Below are 14205 nucleotides of genomic sequence, written 5' to 3' on the forward strand. Positions count from 1 at the left end.
AGCTCAGATTTGGAGAATCTTCTACCTCCATCTTGCTAGAACAACCTTTCTAGTTTAGTGTCTGATACAATGCTTTTATCAGTAATTAACTTTCAATATTTAGAATAAGCATAATACAGATACTATTGTATTGACTTGTGTGCCTGTATCCTTAAGACTAGATTCAGAAGTTTTACTCTTTCCTTTGTATTGAATCATCACCTTCACAGTCAAAAGTCTGGCAATGTCTGCAGGTCTTGATATCATTCATTACAGAACTGCCAAGGCTAAAGTTAAATGATTTCTTTTTCAGCGTTGTTATCTTGTTTCTATACAGGTTGGACAGATAAGCAGAGTTGAAAAGGGTTTTTTTAATCCTTTTTTCTCTGAGATAGGACTGATGAAATTTTGCTAAAGGCCTTAAAACTGGTATTCTGCTATGTGCATCTTAAGCAGCAAGATGACAGAAAGCACACATCTTCCTCACCAGTTTACTGGCAAGGCTCTGTGACAAATGGTTCCAATAACATTTTGTACCTGTTGTGTATAAATTTCATCTTTCAGAAGAAACAGTGATGCTCCTGACGACAAAGTGTCTCCTGTAGGGATGGCTTGTGATGTCCACATCTGTAGATACAATACTGGATAATATTTAATATTCAAGGCTGACTTCTCCTAGTTAAATCGTGAGGCAAGATGTCCAGGCAAGAGATGTTCGCATAAGGGCAAATGGTAAATCACTGTATTACCAGCTAATGAAAACCACAAACTTTGGCTACTTTAGATCTCAAGTTTAATATTAATGTCCCTAGTGTTTACAGTCTAAATCCTGCAAATGTGCACGTTTTCATTTAACCTTAAGCTTCGTTAATAGTTTGATTAAATTGGGACCATATATGAGTCACGTAGCAGTGTCAGGTTCTGAACTTCCTTGACCCACTAGAAATGATACTGAATAAGTAATATTCTCCAAAGAGCTTCATACTTTCCTCCAATCTGCATCACGCCTTATGGTTCCTTTTCTGCTGCCGTGACAAGCAGCATTGTCCAGATTGCAGACAGAATATTGAAGAAAATGCTCTCACCAGCACCAGTCTGTAAATAGGTGGCTGTTTAATGACCGTGGGGACACAGACGTCAATCTCTTCAGGAAGAGGAGATTGAAATGAGGGCTCTCATGCTCCAAGTGATCTAAACAGTAAAAAAAGACAGAAGACATCATCCCTGTGGCTCTGTGTTTTGGAGCTGTCCCTTGGTGTTCTGAAGGAAAAGATGGAGGTGTCTTCCTTTTGGAGACAGCTCAGAGCATTGGGCCACAAAGGTACGATGGCACTGCTCTGCAGTCCGTGGTAAAGCCCTGGAGCTGGGGAACAGGACTGAAAATGCACCCTTCAATCCAGTGTTTTCAGCACCAGTATGCTGAAGGGGGATATTTATGCTGCCTTATTCAAGCTATTTAGGATAGGTATCTGATCTCTGTGCCAGCGGTTCCAGGCACAGTCAGTGATCTCCTGAGGGCAACTGAGGGAACCTAAATTAAAAGTGTAGTGCTTTCATTCGACTATAATCTGAGTCAAGCTCCTGCATTAAGCACTTCAGCCAAATGCTGAAGGTCAGATGGTGTGGGCCATCTTAGGTGTCTCTTTGCTCAGTGTGACTCTTTGCACTCCTATTTCTGCGATTTCCAATTTTGCTCATGTTCTCAATATATTGTCTCCCGAACTGACTCAATTTCTGAATTCCAAGCAAAGGGCCAAGTGCCTCAACTATGGCATTTCATTTCCCTTTATTCAACTTAATCGTGAAATATCAAGCTCTTGCAACATGCAGCTGTGTTAAGAGGTAAAAATAAATATGCAGCTCTCTGAATTACTGCTCTTCCACCAAGTGCCTCCTGTTTGTCTCATAGCAAACCTAAACGAGTGTGTATCGGGTACGTGAGGGCACGTCGGCCGAGTATGCTGTATTGTGGACACGCTTGAAGGCAACCATCAAATTGCAGTTTCCGTTAAGCTTTTAATATTCCAGCACTCCATCACATTCGTTCCTTTAATAATTAACGGCTCTAATTGGACTAATTGGGCTGTCAGCGCCCAGTAGGGCCGTTCCAGCCTTTCCACCGCCGCCCCCCGCCCTTCCTGCGCGCCCGGGCGGCCGCAGCCCCTCGGGTGGGCAGGGGCGGGTGAAGGGCCCGGGGCGCCGACGGGAGGGGCGGGAGGAGCCGCCGTCCGGCGCGGAGGGGAGCAGAGGATGCGGCCGGGAGTGGGGGGCCGGGCACGGGCTCTTTTGTGCCGGCCCGGAGCCCGGCCGAGAGGCGCGGGGCGGGAGCGTGCGGAGGAATCCTCCGGTGAGCGCGGGGCGCGGGAAGGGGCGGGCGGGTCCTGCCCTCGGGCGGAGCGCCCCCGAGCTGCCGGAGGGGGTGCTGGCGGCGGGGCCGCCAATCCGCGCGGGGCCGGCCCTGTGACTGGCGGCGGCGGCGGCAGGGGGGCGAGCCCGGATCGTTCGCTCAGCCTTCCCCGGAGAGTTTCCTCGCGGGGGCGGCCGGGGCTGCCTCTCCCCTCGGCGCTGCCGGCGTTTACCCCCACGGGGCTGCTGCCGAGCATTGGGCCGGGGAAGGCGGCGGCGGCGGCAGCAGCAGCAGCAGCGGAGAACGAGGGAAGCAGCCACATGAATCAGTTTCTCTCTGTATCCGGCTCCGGGCAGAGGCGGCGACCATAGCGGGGAGGAGGGGAGAGGGGAAAAGCGGCTCCTGCAGCAGCGGCAGCCGGGGGCTCCGCTCGCCGCTGAGGTGGGTAGCGGGGCCGCAGCGTGCGGGCGGCTGCGGGCGAGGGTGCCGCGGGGGCCGGGGGTGCCGCTGCTGCCCCGGCCGGGCTGTCTCCGTTCTAGAGCGGCTGGATGTCGGCAGGCAGCGGGAAGGGAGAAAAGTTGCCGAGGGCGCCCGGGGGCTGCCCCGCGGGGCGGCGGCGGCGAGCCTGCTCGTGTTCCGCCGCTTCTGGCCGCCGGTAGTGGCCGGAGAGGGGCTGCGGCGGATGGTCCCCGCCGTGCGTGGGACGGGCTTTCCCCCGGGCCGGGGCCGGAGGCTTTGGGGCGTGTTGTTCTGCAAGTTCTCTTTTCGCTCCCGCTTCGTTGCTTCAGCGATTGTGGGTGTCGCTGTATCAGGGTGAGAAAATACCGCCATCAACGCCTCTCGTTTTCCCGGCTGAGCAGCCCCAAAAGCTCCGTTCCTTCGGTCCCCTCCAGCCTCCCGCGCCCCGTGGCGGGCCGGTCGCTGTCCCTGTCCCCGCGGCGGGGCTGCGCTCGGTGCCCCCGGCGGGTCAGGGGTGTGCGGGCGGGGACCCCGGAGAGCCCCTCTCCTCCCACGCGTGTCCGTGTGTGCGCGCAGGGCAGCGCGCCGCGGTGCGACGCTCCCCCGCCTCGTGTGAGGACCGGTTGTCACGTTTCGTCTCTTTTTCCCTCCCCAGGTGCTGCGGGACTGGTGCTCACCGAGCCGCCACCGACACGTTTCGTCCGTCCCCCCTCCCCTCTTGGAGCTACGCGGCCTCGGCTGCCAAATGCGCGGGGGGGAGAGACTTAGGCTCAAAATCCCCCGATCGTAAATAGAGAGAAAGCGGAAGGAGAGGCACCGCCGAGCGGCCGCGGGAGGAGGGGAGGGGGGCAGCGGCGGTGCTTCTGCCGTAGCCAGGGAGGCTGATGGCGGAGTTTGGCAGCGGTGGCGGCACCGGCGGCGGGGGGCTGCCCTCCTCCCCGGGGCCGGTCCAAGGCAAGGTGGCGTTCAAGGCAGGAGATGGGGAAGGAGGAGGAGGAGGCGGCGGTGGCGGGAGATCCCGCTTTGACAGTGCGGGCAGCCGGGTCTCCAACGGGGACTGTGCCCAGCCGGGAGCCGGTGAAGAGCCGGGATCAGCTCCTCCTGCAAGCCCGGAGAGCAGCAGCAAAGAAAGAGGATTTTCCGCCAGTCAACAACGAGAAGGCAAACCCGGCATCCCCCGGAGGAGCAGCATAATTAAGGTAAGAGCTCCTGCTCCTCCCCATCGGGGTCTTTTTCTCTGTGACAGAGGCAGGGAGATGCGGGCGATACACTGGGCTTACAGAGCCTTGGCTCTAGATGAAAGGACAGGCAGCTTTTTTCTTTCTCGTTTTTTTCTCCCCCCTGTGGCGAGGGGACTTGATTTTTCCTTTGTCAGAAGTGGACAACGGTGAGAGGATGGCTTTGTATACATCCACGCTCGGGGGGTAGCAGGGCGTTGTGTTTTGAGGTTTATTAAAGTAGAAGGATCTAACTCCTGTTAGGGAAGGTGAGAGAAACTAGCTGGCTTGTGACAAGACAACATGGGCACCAGCCTGGCAAGGAAAGACGTGAATTGCACAGTATGCTTGTTATTTGGGATGCACCTGTGCAGAGCAATTTAGTGGCTCCATTGGCTTGTGTGTGTGACAGGCACACAGCAGGTGATGAGACATTCAGGCTCTCATTGGGCTGGGGGTGGGAGAAGGTATATAATAGGGAACATTCTTCTTGTTAAAAATGACAGCTCGTTTAGCAGTAGGCTGAGTTATACTTCACCTATAGAAACATCTTTATAAGTAGCTCTGCACATTCTGAATGCTTATGTTTCAGCTTGAAAGGTAGGGGGAGCATCAGTGGTAGAATGTAGCTTGGGCAAAAAGGAATGGGATTTTTTAAAAAATACAATTATTTCTACCAAGACGCTTGTTTTGGTTTCTTAAATCCATGGTTCCTGAGATATATGTTGGGTTACCTTTCCCACTCCAATGAAAATGTTGAGAGAGCACAGAGAAATTGCTCCAATTGTATAACAGCTGTGAAATGAGGCACAACTTCAAGTACTTAAGATCTGAGTTTAATCAAGATCAGCTAGATCTAAATTAAGCTAGATGTGTTGTCTTCTTAGATATTTATATGCTTCCAAAATCAGCTGTGGTAGGCTGACCTTGACTGGATTCCAGACACCCACCAAAGCCACTCTATCACTCCCCTCCTCAGCTGGACAGGGAAGAGGAGATAGAATGAAAGGCTGAAAGGCTCATGGGTTGAGATAAGGACAGGGAGAGATCTCTCAGAAATTACTGTCAAGGACAAAACATGACAGTAATTTGTTAATTACAGTTAATTTGGGGAAACTAATTTATTACTAATCAAATCAGTATAGGATAATAAGAAATAAAACCAAATCTTAAAAGCACCTTCCCTTCATTCTACCCGTCTCCTGTGGTGCAGGGGGATGTGGAAGGAGGGTTGTGGTCAGTTCATCACATATTTCTGCAGTTCCTTCCTCCGCAGGGGAGGACTCCTCACACTTTTATCCTGCTCCGGCATAGTGTCTCCTCCCATGGGAGGGACCATGAACTTCTATAGCCTGAGTCTTACCCACAGAGTGTAGCTCTTCATGAACTGCTCCAGTGTGGCTCCCACATGGGGTCACAAATCCTTCCAGGAGCCCTCTCCAGGTTGGGTTTCCCACAGGGCTGCAGCCCTCTTCAGGCACCCAGCTCCCCTGCCATGGAGTCCTCCATGGGCTGCTAGGGGACAGCCTGTCTCACCCTGGTCTTCTCTGGGTCTGCAGGGAAATCTCAGCTCTGGCACCTGGAGCACTCCCTCTTCCCCCCCCTTCACTGACCTCGGTGTCTGGAGTGTTGTTCACTTGTCTGTTGTCCCCCCCTTTCTCTGGCTGCAGTTGCTTCTGATCAGTGTTTTTTCCCTCCCCTGTTAAGTCTGTTATCCCAGGGGCACTGCCACAGTCACTGGTGGGGCCGGCTTGGCCATCTGGGAGCTGGCTGGTGTTGGTTGTGTCGGTCATAGGTGCAGCCACTGGCAGCTTCTCACAGAAGCCACCCTTGTAGCCCCCCTGCTACCAAAATCTTGTCATGCAAACCCAAGAGACATTCCACCCCTTATCACTAAAAACCGCATCCATCATGCAATCTTCACAAGTGTCAGTCGCATCAACAGAAAAGAATTCCCCACGCCAAAATCAAAACCAACACCATCACAACACCAAACAAAACACACACAATTCACCACAGTTAGAGCATAAATTTCACACAATCAGTCCGTGTTTTACCCATTAGCTCTGTTGTTCTGTTGCTTGGATAGAAAAATGTGCAGAATATCAAGAATATCAATGCACAATAGTGTATTGAAAGTTGTGTTACCGTCTCCTGGGCCTTGCTTTAAAAACCAAGGGGAGAGCAAGGGCAGTGAGCAGTGGAACACATTTGACAGGCTGTACCCACCCTTCCTGTTTGAGCAGTGATGCTGGGCGTGTGTGTGTGTGTGTGCTAAAGAAATCATAACAATGGACAGGGGGCAGCTGAGCTCAGTATTGGAATAATTTCATTCTTCACTCTTTTTTTTACAGGTCTTTTACTTCTTAACAGTTTCTTGTTTCTTCTGTGGTACCCCAAGAAAGACAGTAGTGTTGTTTGCAGTGTGTACCGTGCTGTTCTACTACTTTGTAGTGTATGATTTAATTATTCTGCAACCTTCTGCCTCTCTGGGGACCAAGCAAGGTCATAGTACCTAGGGATTTGTGATATATTAAGATCAAGAAGCATGAGATAAGGAAATAGGTTTTGAATTACATTTCATGGATACCCGAGTCAAGGTTCTTAGTTTCTACAGGAATGACAGCACTTTGGAATACAAAATTATTCAACTTTCTGCTATTATTGCTCCTGAATACCATTTTGCAGATGTGAGCAGTAATCTGTGCAGCAGCCAAGAACTGATTACTAAAACTTTCTGTTATTATTTGAATAATTATCTCAGGTGGAAAAATGTGGCAACACTGCATTTAAAGTTATGTGGTCCATATTTATTTTAGATATGACTATTGTCATACTTCTGGGAAAAATCACTTGTCTAAATATATTCTGATTATGATTTTGCCTGCTTAGTTCAGCGGTTCAGGTGGTTTGAGTCCAGGTGTGTTGGTGCCTGGTTTTCACTATGAAACCTTATGGAATATCTGGCATGGGTAGTAAACCTGAAGATGCTTCTTGCCTGCTCTTGTAGAGCAGAAGTCTGTAAAGAATGGGAAAAGTAAGATGTAATATGCTTTTGGAAAGTGTTCCTGGAGTTTTAATGGCTTATAACTGCTCTTAAAGAAGATACAAGGTAACCTTAAGGAGCGGGTCTGTTCCATGCAGATGTAGATTTCATACATTCATGCAAAACACGAAAAAATTGATTGCCTTTCTTGAACCAAATCTGAGGTCCAGGGACTACATTCATGCAAAACATGACTTTGTAGTTGGTATGTAAAATGCACCTTTGTGGAATATCTAGTACTTAAATGTTGTGTCTGCCAATTACTGTGTAGGTGCTTGGGTCACAAACGGAAATTTGACATTTGAATAATAGTTCTAGTTCAGATTAAATTCTTTAGAACCAAATGTTTGTGCATGAAAATCAGGAGCGCAGATCCGTGTTTTATTTTGGTTTCAGTCTGTGCTTCCATTGGCTGTCTATTTTCATAACTCTGAGAAGAGCAGTTGCTGCCTTTTTCCCTTTCCTTTCTCACTTGCAGTGTCTGTTCCCTTTTTCCAGTAGCTCCATATTTTTTCTGTCTTATTTCTTTTGTGCACCTGTTAATTTTGACTTTTTCTTTCTCGTTTGATATAATGTGATTTACCCTTCGAGGCTGAGGTGTCACCTAGGATGATGACAGGTGCTGCAGCTGCTATTACTGGAAAAAGTAACGCAGTCTTTATACATAGTAGTTTACTTGGCCTTTCACTCTCATGTATCAGCTGTGTTTAGGCTGAAAGGATTAAATTGAATTTGTAGCAATTTGTATTGAATTTGTAGCAATTTTTATGGAATCATCTATTTTATTGATTGCCTTTGTTGAACCAAATTTGAGGGCCAGGGACTATATACATGTGTTTATAGAGACTTTTTCACTTTCTTATTCTCTGTATTTATGAGATTCTGATTTTTCAAGAGGCAATAGTGATGATACATTGTGCATCCATGGGATTAAGGTTCTTGGATACCTGACTTGTGAACTAATTTATATACCACTTGTTTCTATGTAGCAGGTTTTGGGGTGACTATTTTGTTTCTCCATAATATTTTCCTTGGTGCAGCTAGCTGTGGTTTCCTATTATGTAATTTCCTACAACGTTTCCTATAATATTCTGTAAAAATAATTTACATCTTGCAGTTCAAAGTGGGTTTAAGCATCCTGTGAACTTTTCTTAGCTTCTCTGACAGCTGGCAGTGAGCTTGCTTTATTTTTGTGTGAGGTTCCTCCACGCCTTTCTTAAAGAGACTTTGAGGTGGTAGGCGTTTGAGAATCTTTCAGGCAGCAAGTGACTCGTGGTGTATGGGTATGTTTCCTCGGAGCTGCCTGCTTCCAGGGGTGTCCAATAAATGCTTACAGAACCTCATGGTTTCCCAAAGCTATAGACCTAGACAGGAAGAGATCCATGGGGATAAATATGTCTTTGTTAGGAGACAGGTTGCAGTAATAAAATGAGAATAGATACACTTAGGAGAGACTGCAGTTATTTAGGGAGGCAGCAGTGAAAAACACGTGGAGAAAGGCAGCTTTAGCATTCTGTGAGCAGGAATGTTTTTATCAACATGTGTGTGGAAGCAAAGTTCAGGGTGGTTTTTTTGCATATACCAATAATGATCACAGTATCAATAAATTTCTTGGCTGATAACTTAAACAAATTTGCATCTTTCCTTTTTGCTTATGTGTCTAAACTAAAGCTTTCATTCTGTAAAGTCATGTACTTGCTGAGCATTGTAAACTTCTATCTTTCAAAGGCTGTAAGAAGAGAGGAACCAAATTTAGCAGGTAGATACTCTGGGGTATAATTTTCAGCAGAGCTTTGCTTTGAAACTAAACATATCCGTGTCTTTCTATGACAGGGGATTTAGACAGCATGTACATCAAGATCTTCTTTCTTGTTAGAGTGCCAGAATATGCTGCTAACTTGTTCAGTCTTCTGTGATCTGTAGTTCATACTGTAAACCCATTTGTATCAGGTGTAAAAAATATGAAAGATGGAAAATGTTGGACAGTGTTTTCTACAACTATGTTTGTTTTAAAGGCTTTAATAGAAACTCTTTTGCATTCATGGTAAGCTCTAATGTAGCATTTTTAGTGGACTTAGGTTCTCTGCAGTCCGAAATTATCTTAGCCACAACATTTGCAAGTCTTCACAGAGGCCCAGGAATAGGTCATACATATTTGGCTTCCATCTGAAAGAATATCAAAGAATTAGGTTGCTGGACACAGTTTAAAGTATATGAAATTACCTGACTTTCAATCATTTTTCATATTGCAAAGAAACCTGTGTAATGATGCAAGTAAATTTGATTTGGCCCAAAGATGCTAAGGTTCCTTAATTTCAAAGAAAACAGCCATGGAGAGGAAAGAAGGAAACAACATATTTGGTTTACTCGTGCCCTTCCCCTTGGAAACAAAATGTGACAGTATCAGCTGAATTCCTTCTGGTGACAGAAGATCTTTGAAAGAAGGACATGGGTGTCCCAGCAGTACAAGATATTTTGCCTAGAGCACATGTGCTAATTGACACCAAAACTGACAGCACAAAAAAAGGCATATATTTAGGAAAGAAGGCTGTGATAGCTGTGCTCCCCCTACATCTTACCCTGGACAGCCATTCAACTATGCAGCCAAAGTGTCGTTTTTTCTGAGAGGCAATTTCTGGATTTGTTTTTGTTTGTTTCTTAGCTTTTTTTTTTGTTTTAATGCAGATCTGTCCTATATCTCTGGTTTGTCAGCATGAGAGACCTGAGTAGCTACTTGCAGCTCCATGAGTCCTGCAGCTGTCTTTTAGAAGGTGCTGTCTCTATGATTTGTTGGACTCTCAGCTAGATTATAGAGGGTTACCAGCACCTATCCATATTTGTATTCCTTCTCCATCCTCTACTACTGATTTTGTACTGGCTTCCTATTTTTTTAAAAAATTGAGTATTTTGGAAAGAATATTTAACACCATAAAGAGCATATCCTCTGTGATACAAAAGCTGTATACCTTAAGTATTTGTATATATACATTAGACCTATGTATCAGGCAGTTTCCTACTTGTTAACTGTGACACTGTGTGCCACAGCCACTGAGTGGGTGTGTTGTGCAATGTATTTTATTGGCATGAGTTGGTTCTGTAGACCATAGTAATCAAAATTTTATTTGGAGATATGCAACACATTAAAAGAAGTTGTTTGTAGAAATGTATACATGAGGATACTGCCTTTATGTGATTTAGTTAGCTTATATACCATAGTCCATGAAGAGAAGTACTTTTTCCAAAAGCTGACTTGAAGCAGGCTCTAAATTTGGATGAATTTAACTTCTCTGACTTTTCTTCTGGAAGAGCTTATCTATGTATTTCTCTTGACTGAGTAAAGAGCTTGGCTAGTGTGAATAATAACAACTCCTCCACTCCCTCTCCCCACAAAACCTTAGACTATCCACAAAACATGTTCAGTCTGTTCAGTGGTGAAAAATTAATTAATGGAATTGAAAATCATTATGAATACCTGATGAGATTTTTACTTATGCCTATTATCAGGCTTGATCAGTGACATGACTAGTTTAACCTATTTTTAAACTAGGAATTAGAGCAGTGGTGTCCTGCCCATGGCTCACAAATATTACACTGTGCTCCCATGATTTGACTACATTCATGGAAGATTAAAAGAATTTAAACAGAGACTGACAGGACAAATTAATAGTGCAGTTTCCCAGCCTTTGCTGGGATATATTTTTGCTTTTATATATGGCCTTTGCTGGGTGATGTTACCATCAATGCTTGTATTAGTTGCACTGACTCTGTTAGGAAAAACCCTTATATAAAATTCACCAATTATCAATCTCTAAGGGCCAAATTAATTTGGAAGACATATTATTAGTACATGGATTCTAAATTATTTATCTTTTCACTCAAACATGGGATTATGTTCAAAATTTATATGTGTAAATATAAACAGATTAGCAGGTCAATTTTGGGGGACGAAAGATATATAATAATTTATGTGTAATATACATGGAGAAGAGGAAACAATAAAAATGTGATAAAAATCAGCAATGTATATGTATTGAAGAAGGTTTAAAAATCGGGCTGGAAGAGACCTCAAGAGGTCAGTCTACTCTGCTCCACTGCTCTGCTACAGGATCAACTGTTAATAAATTTCAGTTTGATGCTTTTGTCTTTTAATCACCTTTTCATTATGATCCTTCTATGCAGGCTGCTGCCTGATTGCTCCTCTTTGTAATGGGCAAAAGCAATCATCTGCAAAAAACTTGTACTTGTCCTACTAACTGCATTCTAATTATTTCAGATTATACCTTCAATTTGCCAGGTTCTTTCTAGTTTTAACTTACCTTCTAACATACATGCAGCTCTTCCACCTTCAGGTAAACATCCTATTTTAATGATGCTCTCATTTTATCATATGTGGTATGTGATTTTTGTTTTTGCTGTTGTTGTTAAGTGATTGTAAACTTTGGTACAAGATCAAATTATATATTCCATGGTTAAAATAAAAATTGGTTATGTGTAATCTTTACCACCTTTAAATAGAGCAATATGGTGTTGCAGAATCTAGTTAAAAAATACAATTTATGAGAAAATATTATTCCTTCTAAATATATTAAAATAATTGTTGGTAAGTACAAATTGATGATATTATTATTATTACTGGATTGCAGCATTGGCACAAAAAGGGCCCTTTGGAAGGGGCTGGCTTGTTTGTGTTTAAGGAGAATAAGTAGCAAGTGGCCTCTTTCCCTGTTTTGCAGCTGTGTTTATGAAGAGTATTGTTACTGTTTTACAGTGGATCTTCACATCTGGCATGCCTTTGAAACAAGGGGCAGTGCCATGCTGCACTTGCTTTTCCCTGTTGTAGAGGACTGTGCACGAAGCAGTCCTTTGAAAGGATTGTTGCCTGTCCTCTTGACTGCAGTACATCTCTTAATATCTGCTTAAATTGCTTCTTTTACAGAGCTGTGTGTACAGACTCAACTGTCCCTTGTTTCTAAAGAGGAACATCCCTGATTCACTCACTTGTTTCCTCCTAGACCACAAAACATGAATGGTCAAAACACTGAAGTGTGCATTAGAGTGAGTGACTGGAAATTGGCAGTACTGAGGCCACAGTGTTACCTGGTGCATCCTTGGGAAAGTAAAATAGCTGTGATTCATTTCTGCCTCTCTTGGGATTCCTTCTAATGTCATTTGGCCTTTTGGAGTAAGTAATAAAATATCCCTGAGTACTTCAGATTGTATACGGTGCTCAGGGATCTTTTCAGATACCAAATATTCACATTCTGGAAATAAGTGGAGGCAGACAGGAAGTGTCTTTAAACAAACAAACCAACTTCTTTTCAGAACAGCAGCTGACAGTTTTATCAAATGAACAATAAAAAATAGCAAGATATTAAGCAGGATTTCAAAATTAAGTCTAAAAATCTTTAACAAAAGAAACTTGTTTAGGTGTTTCATTTTGGTATAAGAAATTGGTACCTTACAAGTATATAGCAGATAATTAATATTATGCCTGTTAGTGTAATGACTAATGTCCTAATGCCTTTGGTAGAATTGATTTAAATGGTTTGATATTTCCTTTAAATTATGAGATAATCAGTATTGCAGAATACTGCTGCTTTTTTTGGTAAAAAACACATCCACAGAATTTTCAAGACACTTTTATGGCTGGGTTTCTGTGATTATAACTTTTCCCCCTATTTTTTTATATTTGTTTTTTTTTTTTTTCTTACCAGCATTATTATTTTGCTTACACTAAAAAAACCCAGAGCATTATACAGCTCTGTGTGTGCTTTGATGTTTTAGCATCTGTGAACATATCCCCCTCCTTTACTGCCCTTTTTACTGTAGGAGAGGAGAGGAAGAATGATTGTGAAATTCTGCAGCAGCAGAATGGTCTGCATGGGTTTTGTTTTGTGAAGTACCTCTTATGATGGAAAAGCTGGGATGTTTTATATATTTAATTACCTAGTTCCTTGTGATAAAAGAGTTTCATGTGTCCAACTGTTTGCTCTAGCTGCATTCCGTAAAATTAAATGTGAATGGCTGCTTATTTAGAAAAATATAATCTCATTGCTTTGTATTACCAAAGTGTAGTTTGGACTAAAAGGACAGGAATTCAGCTTGTGTTGAAGCTTTTGTTAAGAATGTTTTCTTTCCTATTGTTGGGGGTTTTAGGATAGGCAGTTTTTTATTGATTTTAAGTAACTCCTGTGAACAGTACAGGAACACAAAAAAAAATGCAAGACAGTGACTTTGTATACTCTATCATGCTTCTTTGTTTAGTAAACTTAAAGCAGAATGAATCTCTTTCATGTACCTATTGTAGCAAATGTTAGTTTCTGAGTTGCTGAAATAATACTTACATTATTGCAATATTGATGTTTACAATGTAAATACTTACATTTTTGTTACATAAGGCAGGAAAAACTCAATAATAGTTGGAAATAAATTACTTCAGGAAATGGCTTGAATCAACTGAAATGTATTTTGTTGTTTACAGAGGCTGGTCCCTAAATAATGATTTTTTTGAGATATGTTGATGGCAGTTTGTTGCAAAAAGCCAGGGTTATTCTAGAGTTCAAGGCTAATATTTATGTGAAATGAGAATGTATTTAGGCATGGCACGTTACTACCACATAGTGGAGAAAGCTAGATCAGACATGAATAGTTTGAGTCCCTGTATAATAGGACTCCTTGGTTTTGAAGACCCCCCCTCCAAGGACTTTACATGGCTTATTGGATGTACTACATTTGTTAAACCCAAGTGTCCTTTAACTTCTCGTTGTTCTTCCCAGTTGCAGTAGTTGCAGAGATGTGTTTCACAAGCACTGTTGGAGGTTAGCACTTTTCAGCTTTAATAATGTGTTCCATGTGCCTCGTGCTTGGTCCTTCTTCAGGGAGCAGCCAGCCTGGTGTGGAATCCGCTCTGAGAGTGGTGGTGTGGTGGGAAGGCACCAAATGCTTTCAGTTGTTATAAGAATTACCTTGTAGTGTTTTGTAGATTTAGGAAGATGCTGTGGAATTGATAGCATTGGTCTTTGGCACCAAATGCTTTCAATTCTTATAAGAATTACCTTGTAGTATTTTGTAGGTTTAGAAGGATACTGTGGAATTGATAGCATTGGTCTTTGGCACCAAATGCTTTCAGTTGTGATAAGAATTACCTTGTGATATTT

General features: G+C 43.7%; 1 protein-coding gene across 1 annotated transcript in view; it reads left to right on the forward strand.

Annotated features, from left to right (window-relative positions):
- The first annotated feature begins 2422 nt into the window (after positions 1-2422).
- PLCL2 (phospholipase C like 2) overlaps positions 2423-14205 on the forward strand; it is a 100428-nt gene continuing 88645 nt past the window's right edge. The window contains exons 1-2 of the mRNA XM_077176525.1: positions 2423-2767; positions 3441-3984. Coding sequence (XP_077032640.1) covers positions 3670-3984 — 315 coding nt within the window. The 5' untranslated portion in view covers positions 2423-2767; positions 3441-3669. The remainder of the gene's footprint in view (positions 2768-3440; positions 3985-14205) is intronic.

The sequence above is a fragment of the Agelaius phoeniceus genome, chromosome 1 (assembly GCF_051311805.1).
Source record: "Agelaius phoeniceus isolate bAgePho1 chromosome 1, bAgePho1.hap1, whole genome shotgun sequence".
In the NCBI taxonomy this organism is placed as follows: domain Eukaryota; kingdom Metazoa; phylum Chordata; class Aves; order Passeriformes; family Icteridae; genus Agelaius; species Agelaius phoeniceus.